We start from the raw sequence: 19960 nt of genomic DNA, 5'->3' as shown, positions 1-19960 counted from the left end.
TTTTTTCTCTAAATGGGGTACACAACTAAAGGATGCTGGACTCCTGGGCTGTCCGTTGCGAGCACTTCCCGATTTACCCTGATGATCGATGAAAAACTTCCATGGGACCGGACCGATCCCTCCAAACTCAACGTTACCCAACCTAATTAATCATTAATTGACACATTAGCCAACCAACCAAATAAGGACTTAATCATTCCCGAACTAGCAGCTGCGTCCGCCGTGAACTAAGGCTGCTGTGAACTGCAGCCTCTACACCACGCGTGGCCGTGAACTGCAGCCTCTCCTTTGTGTTCGGTTACAACTTAATTAACTAACGAATTAATTTTTATCGTTATAATAGTGATGGATTAAATTTACAATCATAAATTAAAAATGAATTTTAGAATGAATTGCTAAAATAGTCATCTGTCAATAATAATAATAATAATAATAATAATAATAATAATAATATTATTATTATTATTATTATTATTATTATTATATAAATAAAATTCAATCGTTATAAGAAAATTAATCGCTAATATAACACTGGACTATTGATCGTAAATTAATGACAGAATTGATTTGTTCAATGTAAAATAACGACCGTTTATGTTGATTAAAATTAGTAACTGATTATAACTTTTAGTTGTAACTTAATAATGAAATTAATTTTGATCGTTATATCAGGAATCAATTAAATTTAAAATCATAAATTAACGATGAATTTTAGAATTGATGGTTAAAATAGTCATCTGTCAATTTGTTATTATTATTTTTTAATAGGTAAACATTAGCTCTTATTTGTACTCTTAAATTCTTAATTTTTTTTAATTAAATTGATATTATTTTTATACAAGAAAGACAGTGATATCCGTTGCTACTAAAGCCAGAGAAAATAACAAAAAAATTTATATATACATATCATATCGATATATAACATGTATATAAAAAATTTTAATATACCAAAATTTAAATCAAAGTTGATATAAATATGATAGGTATGACTTGTAGTTATGGATTTGATAGTTCAAGTTAAACTTCATTTTGGATGACTTCTTGGAATGTTAACGGTAGGATGTATTGGATGTTAATTGTAGGATATGCTGGATATATATAATTGTATAAGATATGTTGAATGTTAATTGTAGTATGTGTTGGATTTTAATTAAATAGGATGTGTTGAAGGTTAATTGTAGGATGTGTTGTATGTTAATTGTATAGGATGTATTGAATGTTAATTGTATGATGTGTTGGATGGGTTTTATACTATACGTATAGACGGTAATTGCACAAGTAGAGAGCTTTTATAAAAAAGTTTTGAATTTTTTTATAATGAATTTTGTGAAGAAAATATTTTTGTCGCAACTTTATCAATTTATCGCAAATTTGCTATGCTTTTTACCATGAAAAATAATTCATCGCTAATTTGGGATGAAAATATGTTTTCGTTACATACTTAGAGATCATAATGAATTAGGTTTCACCGTAAATTTGCAATGAATTCGTAGATGAAAAAAATTCGTCATAGAATTTATGATAAATTTTCATATTTTCGTTGCAAAATTTGGAGACAAAATATTTTCGTAGCAAATTTCATTGCAAAATTATTTTGTAACAATTTTTTTTAAAAAAAGTCATCATAAAATTCGTCACAATTTTACTATTTTTTTAGTGAATATTTAAATATTATTTAATTATATTTATTCGGGGCAGCGTGTGTATAATAAACTATTGCTTATAATTAAGATTTTTGCCAAAAAAAAAATAGGATCAATTAAAATAAGATGATTTTAAATACAAGGAGCAAATGGAAATGAAATCTAATAGAAAAGTCAGACCCCAATTGTAGGATTTAATTAGTTATTCTCCTATTATATTTTCTTACCATGTACACAAATATCATTTTAGTTTTATTATATCAACTATGTATATAACTGTTATAATATATTAACATAGATTAATTTAATATTTTTATTTAATATTATTATATCAAAATATTTATTATTAGTTTAATTTTGATCAAAAACATTTAAATATTGTTATACCATTTATGATAATAACTGCTAGACCTTATTTATGACATTGTGTTAAATTTTGCAATTAATTTAATGAAGAGTGATTTTGATTAAGTTTGAATAATTTAGATTAAATTCATAAAAAGTATTTTAATATAAGTGTATTTTACGTGGAAATTTAAATAAAATTAAAGTACTTTTATATAGCTACTCTAAAATAATTATATATATTTTTGAGTGTCTTTTTGGTATTTTTTTAATACGATGCCTCTTTGGCTAAAATAAAAATAAGTGGATTACAATTATAGTATAAATGATAGATCAAGTCATCACACGACCTTTCCTTTCTTATTCGATGATAGGCACAATCAGCCACTAGTATTAAACAACCCACCCGGTCCACCATAAGCAACATTCCAAGGACCACTGGTTGGATTAGGTCCAATAATTTGATAATATTCGTCGTCTGCATTCTGTTTCGAACGCGCCCAGTTCGTGCCCGGAATGAAAGCACGCTGGTCATCCCCTCTGAACATCACTGACATAAAATAGCTGGATTTACCAATCCCTTCTTCGGCAAAATAACCGCTCCCCATGGGAGGAGACCCCTCATTGTTGGGCGAATACACTACACCTCCGAAGTCTATCGCTTTTGCTACATCTAAACTAGGCAAAACCTCCTTTGGCCAATATCCAAGATTCTCATCTGCCGTTGACAACCACCAGTGACCAAGTTCAGGATCCTGTATCCATTATATATTAATTCAACATATATATATACGTTTAAAAAATATATACAATCATTCAGTGATTCAGTATATAAATACCTTATATATATAATTAAACAAATAACACTACCTTTCGTATTTCAAAGCTGAAGTATGCTTGTTTGCCTCCGTACGTAGAAAGGTCGCTACCGATGAAGGCATGTCCAGGTCCAAAGATTGCTGAAACTTGTATGAATCCTTTGCAAAGTAAGTTCATGCAGCCCGTCTTGTGATTGTCGATCTAAATATATACATTATCAAGTTTGAGGTATATACTTAAACACTTAAAAAAGACGTAGTTTAGTTGTTTTTAGAGTATATTACTTACTGTATAATAAGTGAAAAAACGAGTAAACTTATCGTCATATAGCTTAGGATTAACCTGAAACAATAAAAAAAGAGAAATTAATTACATGAAAAATATATATACATGCATGCATATGAATGTATATCAAGGTAACTTACGTGCCATCCGGTTTCAATAGTATTCAGGTTTTCTTGAGGACCATCGAGGTCTCCCACCATCCATACTTGATTTGCAGTGGATTGATCTGGCCCCACATTTGGGAGTGCCCACGTAGAGATACTAGATTCAAAGCCATGGAATTTAGCTTTCCGGCTCTGCATTACCGCAAACTGCACTCACAAATTCAACAGGATTATCATTCAATTAATTTAATTAAGGAATTAACTGCTGGAACTCTACTTTTGTGATGATATTTGTGAGTTTTTTCTACTTACATAACTCCTGTCTGAAGAATCAAGAACACCATAACTAGAGCCATAGTTCCTGAAGTATTTGGGTAGTTCTTTAGCCATGATTAGTTCTTCTTTTCGAGTTCGTCGAATGATAACAGTTCCTGGAGGGCAAGTATCGTTGAAGCCTGGATCTATAGGTGGTTTAAATTTTTCATCCATAGTCACATTGCTCTTCGTTAGAAAACTTGGTCGTATCTGCAAACACACATATATAAATTAATTAAGTAAATCTATTTTGTTGGCTAGTGTAAAAAATCATGTGTATAATTAAATACCTGTAGCTTATGATTTTTCAGAACAGGATTATCGAATGCAGGTTGTTTGTACATTTCGATGCAGTCAAAAAGATCCCCAGTGAAGGACTGCAGCAGCGAAGTAAACATAAAAAAAACACAATTATATATATCGTGAATATGGCAAATAATATTATCAAAATGAAGAGAACTGATATACCTTTAGGGTTTTGACCGGGGGTTTGTTGAGGCTTTGGAGTTCTTTCTCTATCTCCAGCTCTTCTTCCTCAGTCAAGGGAATATTGTTTCTTCCTTCAATTGAACAAAGCAAAAGAGAGAAGAGCAATATCAAGTAAATCAGGCACATTAATGACGCCATGATGAAATGATTTCGCTGCATTCTTCTCGTGTGCGTGCATATCTATTTATATTAAAAATTTAAAACCAAAATAAATTACAAGTTAATATGTACTAAATATCAACTCAGATCTTCTAGTCCGTAAAATGCGGACTAGAGGATGAGCCATTCTCTATCATTGGTGGAGAGTGATGGTCCCGCCCCCAAGGCGTAGCACAGACGGCGGGCGCATGGTATCTCTGGCGTAATGATCAGGGGTTGATTCTCAGGAACTGACGACCTGGGTTTTACCCCGCCATGCGCCTATGGCCTGTGTACCTGCATGAACCTCCCTCCATATCCGTGGGGCTGGCACTAAGGGGGCCGCTAAGGTAGCGGATCTACCTTTTTTTTTGGAGAGTGATGATCCCCACTTATTTTATACGTGGGCCATCAACCCTCCATCAATGATGGAGAGTTGCTTATCCTCTGGTCCGTTAGGATCCACGCTCATTAAATATAGTCCTTATTTATATATATATATATATATATATATATGACATATTTTTGTAAATACAACTGTTTGACAAAATTATATATGTGTATCATCAAATTAATTAATTGATTACTTATAATTACACAAATATAACAAGCAATAAATATATTTATAAATAATGGATGCTAAAAATATAGTTGTATGGTTAAAATTATCTAATTATTCATACATTATTTAGATATTATTTAATTATATTTATTCGGGGCAGCTGGTGTATAATAAATTATTGCTTAAAATTAAGATTATGCCAAACAATAGGATCAATTAAAATAAGATATTTTTATATACAATGAGCGAATGTAAAATCATTAATTGAAGGATTTAATTAGTTATTGCCCTATTATATATATTTTTTAACTCACAAATATCATTTTAGTTTTATTATATCAACTATGTATACAACTGCTATAATGTATTAAAATATAATATTTGTTATTTAAAATTATTATATATGAAATATTATTATATCAATATATTTATTATTAATTTAGTTTAAAATATTTAAATTTGATCAATATAATTTCAAAATTGTTATAGCATTTATGATAATAAATGCTAGAACTTAGGACATTGTGTTAGAGCAATTTAATGTAGACGTGATTTTGATTAAGTTTGAATAATTTAGATTAAATTAAAAAAAATATTTCAATATAAGTGCATTTTACGTGGTAATTTAAATAAAATTAAAGTCTTTTTTTAAAGTCATCGTTAAAGGTATCCAATTAATATCATATTTTATTAGTCAACTAACTAAAAAAAATAGTCTATTAGGGACGAATATTTGCAACGAAATTAAATTTTGTTCTAAACTTTCCAACAAAATAATAAATTGTTCCAAATTAGCAACAAATTTAGCAACAAAATTAATTCGTTGCAAATTAGCAATAAAAGATAATATTGTTGCAAGTTAGACAAAAAAATAAAATTTGTTGCAAGTTTTGCAATGAATAATATTTTCATTGCAAATTTTGCAACGAATAATTTGTTCGTTGCAAATTTTGGAACAAATAATATTTTCGTCGCAAAAATTGCAACGAAAATATTATTTGTTGGAATTTCCCAATGAATACATAATTTGTTGCAATTTTACAGCAAATAATTTGCGGGTAAAAATTTACAACGAATCCATGAATTTATTGAAAATTTCCAACGAATCTGCCAGTTCGTTGGAAATTTCCAACGAATATACCAGTTCGTTGGAAATTTCCAACGAAATTCAGATTCGTTGCAAAGTATGCAAAGTCTTAAAAAATCGTTTGACCGATCTAGAGACCTCGGAATCGGATGAAACAAGTTCCTATGTGCTTCTCTTGGACTCCTAATTCTATAGATGAGCTCAAATATTTTTTTTGACATAAGATGAATTTTTAACATCTAGGTCAATTGGATGAATTTGAATTTGAGCATGAAAGTGTTAGAATTTTAAATCAAATTGAAGTATAGTTGAAATTGTTAGATTTACAAAATAATGTTCGAGTGCTTAGAACTAGGCGAAATCAGTTTGTTTGCGTTCGTAAGGTTCTCGTGATTATATCCATGAATTAAAAATAATTTTGGAGCTAATTTATTTTGATCTATGAATTTTTAAACCTGAATTTAATTTTCCGGGATTGAAAAAATAAAGAAAAAATATATGAGGTAAAAAAAAATTTGAGAACATATATAAAATCAAGATAAATAGAGGAGCACATAGGAACTGGTTTCATCCAATTTCGAGGTCTCTAAGTCGGTCAACCATGATTTTAGGAAAATGTAGAGTTTCCAACGAATTTGAAATTCGTTGGAAATTTCCAATGAATTCCAGATTCGTTGCAAAGTATACAATGTTTTAAAAACCCGTTTAACTGACTTAAAGACCTCGGAATCGAATGAAACAAGTTCCTATGTGCTCCTCTTGGTCTCCTGATTCTATAGATGAGCTCAAATATTTTTTTTTTGACATAAGATGAATTTTTAACATCTAGGTCAATTGGATGAATTTGAATTTGAGCATGAAAGTGTTAGAGTTTTAAATCAAATTGAAATATAGTTGAACTTGTTAGATTTACAAAATAATGTTCCAGTGCTTAGAACGAGGCAAAATCAGTTTACTTGCATTTATAAGGTTCTTGTGATTATATCCATGAATTAAAAATAATTTTAGAGCTAATTTATTTTGATCTGTGAATTTTTAAACCTGAATTTAATTTTCCTAACACAATGGGGATTGAAAAAATAAAGAAAAAAATATATGAGGTAAAAAAATATTTGAGAACATATATAAAATCAAGATAAATAGAGGAGCACATAGGAACTGATTTCATCCAATTCCGAGGTCTCTAGGTTGGTCAACCGTGATTTTAGGAAAATGTAGAGTTTCCAACGAATCTGAAATTCGTTGGAAATTTCCAACGAATTCCAGATTCGTTGCAAAGTATGCAATTTCTTAGAAACTCGTTTGACCGACCTAGAGACCTCGGAATCGGATGAAACAAGTTCCTATGTGTTCCTATTGGTCTCCTAATTCTATAGATGAGCTCAAATATTTTTTTTTATATAAGATGAATTTTTAACATCTAGGTCAATTGGATGAATTTGAATTTGAGCATGAAAGTGTTAGAGTTTTAAATCAAATTGAAAAATAGTTGAACTTGTTAGATTTATAAAATAATGTTCGAGTGCTTAGAATGAGGCAAAATCAGTTTGTTTGCATTCGTAAGGTTCTCGTGATTATATCCATGAATTAAAAATAATTTTAGAGCTAATTTATTTTGATATGTGAATTTTTAAACTTGAATTTAATTTTCCTAACACAATGGGGATTGAAAAAATAAAGAAAAAAATATATAAGGTAATAAAAATATTTGAGAATATATATAAAAGTAGGATAAATAGAGGAGCACAAAGGAATTAGTTTCATCCAATTCCGAGATCTCTAGGTCGGTCAATCGTGATTTTAAGAAAATGTAGAGTTTTCAACGAATCTGAAATTCGTTGGAAATTTCCAACGAATTCCAGATTCGTTGCAAAGTATACAATGTCTTAAAAACCTATTTGACCGACCTAGAGACCTCGGAATCGGATGAAACAAGTTCCTATGTGCTCCTCTTGGTCTCCTGATTCTATAGATGAGATCAAATATTTTTTCTTGACATAAGATGAATTTTTAACATCTAGGTCAATTGGATGAATTTCAATTTGAGCATGAAAGTGTTAGAGTTTTAAATCAAATTGAAGTATAGTTGAACTTGTTAGATTTATAAAATAATGTTCGAGTGCTTAGAACGAGGCGAAATCAGTTTGTTTGCGTTTGTAAGGTTCTCGTGATTATATCCATGAATTAAAAATAATTTTGGAGCTAATTTATTTTGATCTGTGAATTTTTAAACTTGAATTTAATTTTCCTAATACGATGGGGATTGAAAAAATAAAGAAAAAAATATATGAGGTAAAAAAAATATTTGAGAACATATATAAAATTAGGATAAATAGAGGAGCACATAGGAACTGGTTTCATCCAATTCCAAGGTCTTTAGGTCGGTCAACCGTGATTTTAGGAAAATGTAGAGTTTTCAACAAATCTGAAATTCGTTGGAAACTTCCAACGAATTCCAGATTCATTGCAAAGTATGCAATGTCTTAAAAACTCGTTTGACTGACCTAGAGACCTCAGAATCGAATGAAATAAGTTCCTATATGCTCCTCTTGGTCTCATGATTCTATAAATGAGCTCAAATATTTTTTTTTCACATAAGATGAATTTTTAACATCTAGGTCAATTGGATGATTTTCAATTTGAGCATGAAAGTATTTGAGTTTTAAATCAAATTGAAGTATAATTGAACTTGTTAATTTACAAAATAATGTTCGAGTGCTTAGAACGAGGAAAAATTAGTTTGTTTGCGTTCGTAAGGTTCTCGTGATTATATCCATGAATTAAAAATAATTGAAGCTAATTTATTTTGATCTATGAATTTTTAAACCTGAATTTAATTTCCTTAACACAATGGGGATTTAAAAAATAAAGAAAAAATATATGAGGTAAAAAAAAATATTTGAGAATATATATAAAATCAGGATAAATAGAGGAGCACACAGGAACTGGTTTCATCCAATTCCGAGGTCCCTAGGTTGGTCAACCATGCTTTTAGGAAAATGTAGAGTTTTCAACGAATCTGAAATTCGTTGGAAAGTTCCAACGAATTCCAGATTCGTTGCAAAGTATGCAATGTCTTAAAAACCTGTTTGACCGACCTAGAGACCTCGGAATCGGATGAAACAAGTTCCTATGTGCTCCTCTTAGTCTCCTGATTCTATAGATGAGCTCAAATATTTGTTTTCACATAAGATGAATTTTTAACATCTAGGTCAATTGGATGAATTTGAATTTGAGCATGAAAGTGTTAGAGTTTTAAATCAAATTGAAGTATAATTGAACTTGTTAGATTTACAAAATAATGTTCGAGTGCTTAGAATGAGGCGAAATAAGTTTGTTTGCATTCGTAAGGCTCTCGTGAGTATATCCATGAATTAAAAATAATTTTCGAGTTAGTATATCTTTCCTATTTATTTCTTTTGTAGTAAATTTTTGGTGTTATAATTCAAATTTTTATGATAGGATTTTTCACTAGAGTTTGATCGTTTTTGCGATCAAGAATTTGCACCTTGGTTCAAATCATATGTAAGTAATTTTTACCTTGTATTCTGATTTACCGTATTGATATAGTATATTTTAGCTTTTAAATGAATAACATATTCATTTGAGTGTAGGTTTATGATAATCAAGATCACCTCGAACATCAAATGTTATTTCATCTGTATTGCGGTCCAAAAGCAATGGTACGCACTTGGCCAATATATTTCATAAATGGATATAATTTTCATACTCAAGAATATGGAAAAGGGAAGACTACAATGAATAGTAGGGTATGTGTTCAGTCATCCAATGATGGAGGTGTAAGCAATGATTTTTATGGTCTACTGGATGAAATTATAGAGATAGAATCCCTGGTCTAGAAATGCGAGTTATCTTATTTATGTGTCGCTGGTTTGACCCTATCAGAGGGATGAAGGTACATTCACGTTATAATTTGGTTGAAATAAATCATAAAAGATTATATAACAGATATGAACCTTTTGTTTTGGCGCAACAAGCGATTCAAGTGTTCTATGCTTCATATCCTAGCTTGAAACGTGATAAAATTGACTGGTGGGCTGTTTGTAAAACTAAAGCACGGAAAAAAATAGAGGAACATTGGGAAGACATTGCATATCAACAAGAGGAGGTTGTAAATACATTTAAGACCGAGGAATATATTATTCCAACATTACGAGATCCCAACGGAGTAGTGATAAATGTAGATGCCAGTGAATTTCATGAGGTTGATGATGATGAGGAGGAGGAGGAGGAGGAGGACGACGACAACTTTGATTTTTAACAATGTACGATAAGTTTTTTTATATTTAATTTTAATCTGTAAATTTATAAAATTTATATTTCAATTAGTTGTCTATATAATATCTCATTGTTAAATTTATATATGTTATATGTGTGCTATTTTTTTCTATAGGTCATTAGAGGTGAGACATTATCACTGCAGATTCTCACTCTCCGAGTTTTTTATTATGGATATTGTAAGTTTTTCATATTTCTTCAGCAAGCATCAAGTTTTTATTTTTTTATTCTAATTTTGATTTTTTGTTGGCAGTTTCGACGGGCACGCCATAGACGACACCGTTCAAGCATTGCCCAGACTGATTCACCATCTGACAGGATGGTACCTACGCCCTCCCCTCAGGCAGGACCTTCACATGGCCAGTCGCCGGCAGGACCTTCACGTGGGCAGTCACCAGCAGAACCTTCACATGGCCAGTCGCTATCAGGACCCTCACGTGGACCGTCCCCGGCAGGACCTTCACGTGGCCAGTCGCCGGCAGGACCTTCACGTGGCCAGTCACCGGCACGACCTTCACATGGCCATTCACCTTCCCCACTTGAGTCGCCGATACCTGCCAGACACTCAACCGTTGATATTACCGATGCTCGACTACATATAATCCCTCTTGGAGACTCGTAAGTATTAAAATTATTATATTTTTAACTATCTTAATTATTTAACGTTGTTTATTGTAATTTTATGATAGATTTGAAAATTCAGTAACTGTTGTTCGCGAGATTAATCAAATTGTGAATGACTTTTGGAGAGGAGACTCAATGTCATACTCAAGCACTCCATCACCCATAAAAGAACTCTGGTGGTGCGAGTTTAAGGTATAACTAATTTATTTTATATATAAAACAATTACGTTAATATATAATCTATTGTTCTTTTTTCATTTTAGCGATTATTTAGTTGGGACCCCTATTTTGAGATGGAAATTAAAAGAATTTTCAAAAAGAAATGTGGTGATCACATTCGCCGTGTATTAAACCATGACAAAAGTACTGGAAAAAAGTCTGCCTTTATCACGTCGGACAATTGGGTTAAGATCTGCAATTTTTGGCAAACTGATGAGTGCAAAGAAAGGAGTTTGCGGAATAAAATAAATCAAGCTTATAATTCTGGAGACTCAAGTGCAATATATGCAAGGGATCTATAAATATCGAGGAGCATTCACGTAGATTGGTAAATTTTCAACTCTACAATTATATTTTTAATATATTTGATGTTATTATATTATTTCTAATCGTATTATTTTTAGTCTAAGGATTTGGGAAAAGAACCCGATTTTATAGACACTTTCGTTCGTACTTTTCAAAAAAAAAAGACAAGACTTGAGTGGAGATAGAGCTAGAATAATTAAGGTTTGATTTAATCTTTAATCTTAATTTTAGCTTAGATTTTATTACTTATCTATTTGCTCTAATTAAGGTTTTAATTTTTCATAGGAAAGATGATATGATGAGCTATCATTATCACAGAGAAGTTCAGGTGATGGCGATAATATTGAGGGATCTGAGCCGTCTATTACTAATAATTTAGATTTATGGTTGGAGGCCAGTGGAGGAGTCAAAGGGGGAAGGATAATAGGTATGGGTTCTTTGAGTAGAATCCATAATGTTCCTCGAAGATCTTTATCTTCTTCTACCCCACCCGCAGTAACGACACAGATTCATAGCTTAACTTAAGAGGTTGAAAATTTGAAAGGCATAATATCTCAAAGGGATCAACAAATTTTAGAAATTCAAAAACAAAATTCACAAAAAGATCTAGATATGGTTGAAATGCGCGAACAAGAAGCCTTTCTTTTGCAACAATTTCAACAATTTAGATCGGGTCCAAGTTATATTCCTCCTGGTATTGGTGATGATGCTAACGACGATGATGATGTCGTCGATGATGTTGATGATGATGCATGAGTGTTTGTAATTAGAATTTTTGACTTCTTTTATTTTATCGATTTTATAAAATCTTAATTTTTGTATTTTGATTAGTATTGTTTTTTTGTTCCAAATAGGGTTGGTAGGTGAAGATGATGATGGTATTGACGTAAAAATATGTAAGCCTTTACCTATTTATTTTTGTGTTGGTTTATAAGATTTTCTTTTTTTTGTTTATCTTTTGATGTAGGTAGAAGAAGGATTTGGATTGAGAATGATCTCCATAAGATTATCTTCTACTCTACCTTTTTTTCATGTTTTTGTATGACATTGGAATTTGGATACTATGACATGTTTCTTGTAACTTTATTATAGTGTTTGGTTTAGAGTGTTAGTTGTAGTTGTATATTGTTGGATGATGATGTGTGTTGTATTGTTAGTTTTCGTGTAACTTTTTCACGTTGTATTGTTAGTTTTATGCTCTTAGTTTAGGTTGTATATGGAACATGTTTTAATGATGTATGTGTTTGGGTTTATATTATTGATGTTTAATTTGCATTTATTTTGTTGTACATGTTGGTTGATTTTTGTTTTATATTTGTGTTATTGTGTTTAGTGGTGTATTATATATGTTGAATCTATTTGAAAAAAATTGTAATAGAAAAAAATATTAAAATAAGATGGGTCTAGATGTTTTTTTTAAAATTTTGGGACGAATTTTGCAACGAAATTGGATTCGTTGGAAATATCGTATTTATCGGAATACTGCAACGAAAAATGCATTTTCGTTGGAAATTTCCAACGAATCCATATTTCGTTGGAAATTTCCAACGAAATATAAATTCGTTGGTAATTTCCAACGAAAATACAAATTCGTTGGATATTTCCAACGAAATTATAGATTTGTTGGAAGTTTCCAACGAATATGAATTTCGTTGGAAATTTCCAACGAAAATGTGGATTCGTTGGAAATTTCCAATGAAAATGTATTTTCGTTGGAAATTGCCAACGAATCCATATTTTCATTTGTAATATTGTATTTTGTAACTTTTCCAACAAATAATTATTCGTTGCAAATCTTTTTGCAATGAATACGTTTTTTCATTCCTAATTTGCGACAAATTTAGGTTCGTCGGAGATTTTTTCTGCTGACATTTCCAGCAAATATTTATTTTCGTTGTAAAATTTCCAACGAATTTTTGAACGAATTTTGATTTCCAACGAAATTATAATTTTTCGTCGCAAATTTTTGCAACGACATATTTGCAACGAATTTTTTTTGTCACAATTTTCGTCCCAAATCCAATTTCCAATGATTTTTTTTCTAAAATTTGTTTCAAAATTTGTCCCTAAGTGACAGTATTTTTTATAGTGACTATATTCTTTCTAACCTATTTTCATATTTAGTTTGAAAAAATAATACCTAATTAATTTTTATTAATAATATTTAATTAATTTTTTATTAGCTTAATTAATTTTTAATTAAATAAATTTATTTTCTAGTTGACCCGCTTGCTAGTAAGATTTATCCTACTTTTTAATAGGATGCCTTTGGAGAAAATAAAAAGAAGTGCACTGTTTTCAAATTGAGTGCCATGCACCATTACCCATAACACCAAACATAAAAAAGTTCATTATAATTAGTATCAAGGCATCTCCAATGCCAGATTTTAATAGGTTTGTGAGAGCTTTTAGAATCAAAATAGTTAGAATAAAAAAGTTTAACCATTGTAGAGATAAAATTTGATATTTGTAGTTTAAAAATAATAGTGAAAATTTAAATATGTTCTTTTAACTCAAATATGTAGTATTATCTTGAAATTTATGTAACATGTATGAATTCATGCAACTATATGTTATAAATTAGACCATAAAAAACTCACTTAGAACTTTAATCATTAGAGATCTTTCAATAAAATTTTATAATATTATGTGACATATTAGAAGTATAAGGGCATCTCCAATAATTAAACCTCTTCGTAAGCTTTTTTTAAGTTTCTAATATGCCACATCAAAAATAGAAAAACCTACTATTCTCTCCACAATCAAAAAACCTCCATACAACTTTTTTTGTGGGTCCTACATGACAAATCATACATCTTTATTTTTATTTTTTCATTTAATATCTCTATATAATTTTTACTTAATATTTTATTTAATTCTCATCTTTAAATTAATTTATTTATAATTTTTAATTAATAAATTAATAAACTTATGATTTTTAATTTAATTTAATTTGTAATTTTTATTTAATATTTAATTAACTTATGAATTTTAATTTAATTATAGTCATTTGTATTTTTTTTAACTGACCAAATATATTTATTTTCAAAAGAAAAATGTATAATTTAATTATTAAATAAAATATTTAATGGTTTTAAAAAAATCAAACATGCAATATTAATTTTTCAATGATTAATGGCTCCATCTTCAAGAAAAAAAAAGCAGGTTTGAAATATCAAACCTGCTCTTAAAATAAAAACCTCAAAGTTTATGTCTCCACTCATTAGAGTTTTTTTGTTGAGCTTTTTCAACTTTACAAACCTGTTAAAAAAGCTGCATTGGAGATGCTCTAAAAAAAGTTCATTTAGAGTTCTAACTATTGAAAATGCCTCAGAGATGGAGCCCCCCAAGATGTAGCGCAGACGGTGAGTGTATGACATTTCTGGTATAATGGTCAGGGGTTGATTCTCACGAACTGATGACCTAAGGTTTACCTCACTATATGCCTGACGCCTGTGTACATGCATGTACTTCCCTCAATATTTATAGGACGGAAACTAGGTTCGTTAATATAGCGAATCTACATTTTTTTTTAAGATGGAGTCAATGATTAATAGGAAAATATTATTGCATATTTGACATTTTTAAATGAATTATTTTACCTAGTAATGATTTTAGCAATAAAGTTAATTTTGTAAAGTATTTAATTATAATGTTTTATTTATAGTGAGTAATAATTCTTTTTTTATATAAATATAAATTTAAATTTTCAATAAAATTATTAACAAATTATTATTTTAAAAATAAATATAAAAGAATATGAATGATTATATTTAAATTAAAATTCATAAGTTAATTAAATATTAAATGAAAATTATAAATTTAATTAAATTAAAAAACATAAATTAATTAATATATTAATTAAAAATTATAAATAAATTAAATCAAGATCATAATTAATTAAAATATTAAATAAAAAATATATATAGATATTAAATAAAAAATTAAAATTAAAATATTTGATTTGTAATTAATGTAGGACCTATATAAAAGTTGTATAGAGGTTTTTTAATTACGGAGAGAATAATAGATTTTATATTAATGATGTGACATTGATAAAACATATTGAGAATTACAAAAAAATTTCATTTAGAGATTTAACCCTTATGCCTTAAGAACATTCATGAAAACTCTCTCGTTGTCCCATCCAATTCAAAAGTAAAAAACCTCCATACATTTCTTCATTATAAAAGAAATCTTTCAACAATTCTTTTATGGATCCTAGCATTTTTATTATTATATTTTACCTTATATATAATTAAAAATTCATACACCATACATTCTCCCCTAATTTAAAAACCTCTCCACTAATAAATTTAAATTTAAAGTTCATATATATATATATATATATATATTCACATCCACAATGAGAGCTCCCCATTATGGATATCCTAAATGATAGGTCAAATCATCAGCAACACTGTTCCATTCTTATTCGACAAAGAGATGATTTGTAATTATATCAATGATAGACAAAAACATGTCTCCCTTGATACTGAGTTGGTTAGAGGATGACAATTTATAATGGTATAAGAGATCAATTTTTAATAAACGCATGTTCTCCGGAAAAAAAAATCTTTTCCATCTCTTAGTCAACTTAGAGGTCCGCTCTAAGTTAATCCTCTGAGTTACCTCCCTTACATAATCGAGGACCAGATTATAAAAAATACCCGAGATAAGTATAATCATACTTTTTTACTATACGCACCGATCCACCATCGATGTCTCCCATCATCCATACTTGATTTGCAGAAGCTCGATCTGGCCCCACAATTTGGAGTGACCACATAGTGTGATCTTGATTGAAAGCCACGGAAACGACTTTTTTTTTTTTTTTGGCTCTGCGCTATCGCATTCTGCATTCACAAATTCAACAGGATTATGATTCAATTAATTTAATTAAGGAATTTTGACTGCTGGAACTTTACCTTTGTGATGATATCTGAGGAGATTTTGCTATTTACATGCTGGCCCGAAGAATCAAGAACACGATATCTAGAGCCTAGTTTCTGAAGTATTTGGGCAGTTCTTTCGCCATGATTAGATCTTTTTTTCGAGTTCGACGAATGATAACAGTTCCTTCCAGGAGAACAAGTAGTTCTTTCAATTCTATAACTTTAGTTCTTCTTCCTCAATTAAGGAACGCTTCTTCCTTCAATTGAACAAAGCAAAAGAGAGAAGAGCAATGACAAGTAAATTAGGCACATTGATGCCATAATGACAAACTATTTTGCTCTTCTTCTCATGTACATATATCTATTTATATTATAAGAATTCTAAAACCAAAATAAATGTCAGGTTAATATCTACTAAATATGAGACATATATTTTTAAGGTTAAATACTTAAATATGACACACACACACACATATATATATATATATATATATATATATATATATATATAAAACTGTGTGACATATTAACGCCAAAAATACAGTCGCAATGATAAAATTCTCTATTAAAAAAAAAGGAACTGCCACATCAACACCCCCTAAGTCTGTCCCACGAATATGAAAAGAGGTAAATACAGGTACACAACTGAAAATGTATGATTAGGTTATTAACCCCATATAATGACATCCCGAGAATCGAATCCTGGACTTCTCGGTCACGAAATCACGCGTCCCCAAGCTGTGCTATGCACCGGGACAATGTGAAATGCTTTTAATGATAAAATTCTCTATGCTATTATTTATTGTATATTATTAGATTTATTTCATACTCATTATCCATACAATATTTAAATATTGTTTAATTATATTTATTCCGACAGCTTGTATATAATATTAATGGCTGGACTAATATTTGTAACGAGAAAGGTTATCTAAAAGGTGCAAGGCAATAAAGTTCTAGTTATTTAGGTTTTCCGTGAGCTGTAGAATTTACAGCTTCATCCTATAAAAATTTAAATAATTGATTAATAAAAAAAGATTTATTCTAATAATTACTATGTCTAATTGCTAATTTTGATTTTACCAGTTATGTTAAATAATTCTATTTTAACTTATGACAAACTGAATGACAGTTAAAAATTGACCCTAAACCCTAAAGTCTAATCCCATAATTTTAGCCGGTAATATGGATTAACAATTAAAAAAATTAGTTGGTATGGTCGGTAAATTTCATTATCATGATTACTTTAGCCAATATATTTTTTTTTAAAAAAAACTCTATAAAACAAATGGCTTTTATTTTTTTTTTTAAAAAATAATGACGAAATATATATTTGACTGATAAGTTTTAAAAATAAATAGTTGATAAATTTTTAAAAAATACTTACCAAATATATATTTGGCTAAATTTTATTTTATTTTTAATTAACCGACTAATATATATATTTGGTGAGTAATATTTTTAAAAATTATATAAATTTGGTCTATATTTTCAATTAAATTATCCATCAAAATATATTTGGCTGTTAATTTAAAATAAAATATATATAGAACCATTTTTATCAATCATTTCAATTAGAAATATAATAATTGATAAAATTAAAAAAAAAATAACTAGACTAGTCCGATACTGAATTTTAAAATTCAGTCCAGAACTTATTTCACCATACTAGTGAGCTCTAGGCAAAATTATTAAGAGAACAAATGTTGCAAATTTTTATCAAAATAGACACTTGATCCGGTAGTAAGGTGGGCCCCGCTCCGTAGGAGATTAACACCACGTGGAGGGTCAAAATCAAGGCAGTCAACGCCCCCAGGCTAGCGTCCAACTGAGCGACCCCATCAGCCGATCAGACTAAGGAATGACCGGTCCGATGTTATCACAGCTCAGCCTCGCATCGAGCTTCTGACGCTCAAAGACCTAATATCACCAAAGCAGGCGCCGAGCGACAGGTCATGTGCCGAGCTGCTGGGGCATGTGCCAGACGGACATCCGGATTGGCCAAAGATCAGATCACAGCTAACGAAGCGGAAACACGATCGAGCAAGCCTAGACAGTGGAAGTAGCCGAGCGGCCATCCCGCTCGGCCCAGACAGCGGAAGTAGCTGAGCGGCCATCCGCTCGACCCACTAGCAAACAAAAGCAGGATCAACTGATATCCTCCTCGAGACCCGTGCTGCAGACAGACAGCATGGTCGGCGACATGATCAGGCAGATAATCGTACGACAGAAACTTCCACCGTCTTGTGAGGATATGCTCGGGCCATTGAGGTATAACGTCAGAGGTACTTTTTCTGACATGTCCTTTCAGGGAAGGCTTTGAGAAGCGTGCACTCATCGAGAAGTGTGCATGCATGCTCCCGGGGTCCTATATAAGGAGCCCCAAGGTTTGTCGGAGATATGCATAATCTCTACTGTAGTTACAGTTACTCTGCGACTGCCATTTCATTTCCTCGTTTCTTCAACATCGCCGGTGTTTGACTTGAGCGTCGGAGGGCCATCGCCGGGGAACCTGTTGGTTGCTACTCGGAAAACCTATAGGTTCCACTGTACAAAAATTTTGTACAAAGGTCTGAACCTTTTCCTAGCTACCATGTGTTCTTTTAAATTAAATTTTGGATTGCCTGCGGAACTTAACACGTTTGATCCAAAACTTAATCTATTTGTTCTTTTAGGTTTTGACTTGGATCTCCTGCGGAACTTAACACGTTCGACCCAAGTCTCCTTAAGTTATTAATTCCATTAAATATTAATTTCCATAAAAGGTTCCCAGTACTGACGTGGCGAGGCACATGACCTTCTTGGATATGGGAGCAACCACCACCGACTAGACAAAACCTTTAATAGAAAGCTAATATTTAATTTCCTAAAATAACTTTAGGTTAACCAAAGAGAACAATCAAATCACAAGGAAAAGAAAGAAACAAAAGAACACAACTTCGAAAAAACATATTCGAAATACTAGAACGTAAGCCTCTTGTATTTGGTATTATTTCCATAAATAACTAGCATGATGCGGAAATAGAAATTACTAGTTATACCTTGTAGAAAAACCTCTTGATCTTCTACCGTATTCCTCTTCTAACCTCGGACGTTGTGTGGGCAACGATCTTCCAAGATGAGAAACCACCAACCACCTTCTTCTCCTCCAAGCAAGGTTCGGCCACAAAAGAAAAGCTTTACCAAGGAGAAAACCAAAATACTAACCAAGCTCCAAGAGATGCTAGCTTTCTCTCCTTCTTCTTCTTCTCCGAGTAGTATCCGCCACCACAAGAACTCCAAGGGAGAGGGAGAGGTTCGGCCACCACAAGAGGAAGAGAAGGAGATGATGGCCACCACACCAAGGAACAAAAGAGGGAGATGAATAATAGATGTTGTGTCTTGTGAAGGCACCCTCACCCCTTCTTTTATATTCCTTGGCCTAGGTAAATTAGGAAATTTAATTACAATAAATTTTCCTTAATTTCTTTGACATGATTTAATTGAGAAAAATAAAATAATATTTCCCCAATTAAACAATGATGGCCGGCCAAATCAATAGGAAGCAAATTGGACAAGTTTCAATCAACAATTAAAACTTTCCTTATTTGTTTCCGGAAATTTTAAAAAATAAAATTTCTCTTTAAAATCTCTTCATGGTTAATAAAAGGAAATATCTATAATTTTAATTTTATTAACATGTGAATAATTTTAAAGAGAAAATAAAACATCTCTCTAATCTACAAATAAGGAAAGAGATCTAATCTCTTTCTTTAATCTTTTGTAAATCTTTTACAAGAGAGATATTTTAATTTTAATTCTCTTTTAAATTAAATCTTCCACATAATAAT

General features: G+C 30.6%; 1 protein-coding gene across 1 annotated transcript; it reads right to left on the bottom strand.

The window, feature by feature from the left end:
* Positions 1-2368: 2368 nt before the first annotated feature.
* On the bottom strand, positions 2369-4138 carry LOC121995430. The gene is made up of 7 exons (XM_042549173.1): positions 3980-4138; positions 3802-3888; positions 3509-3721; positions 3233-3403; positions 3096-3149; positions 2859-3008; positions 2369-2743 (listed from the first exon to the last, which is right to left on the bottom strand). Exons 1-7 carry the CDS (start codon positions 4136-4138, stop codon positions 2369-2371), a joined length of 1209 nt encoding a protein of 402 aa, XP_042405107.1.
* Between the last annotated feature and the right edge of the window lie 15822 nt (positions 4139-19960).

The sequence above is a fragment of the Zingiber officinale genome, chromosome 6A, assembly GCF_018446385.1.
Source record: "Zingiber officinale cultivar Zhangliang chromosome 6A, Zo_v1.1, whole genome shotgun sequence".
Classification (NCBI taxonomy): domain Eukaryota; kingdom Viridiplantae; phylum Streptophyta; class Magnoliopsida; order Zingiberales; family Zingiberaceae; genus Zingiber; species Zingiber officinale.
The sequence above is the reverse complement of the archived record's forward strand: the minus strand, read 5'-3'. Positions and strand labels throughout refer to the sequence as shown.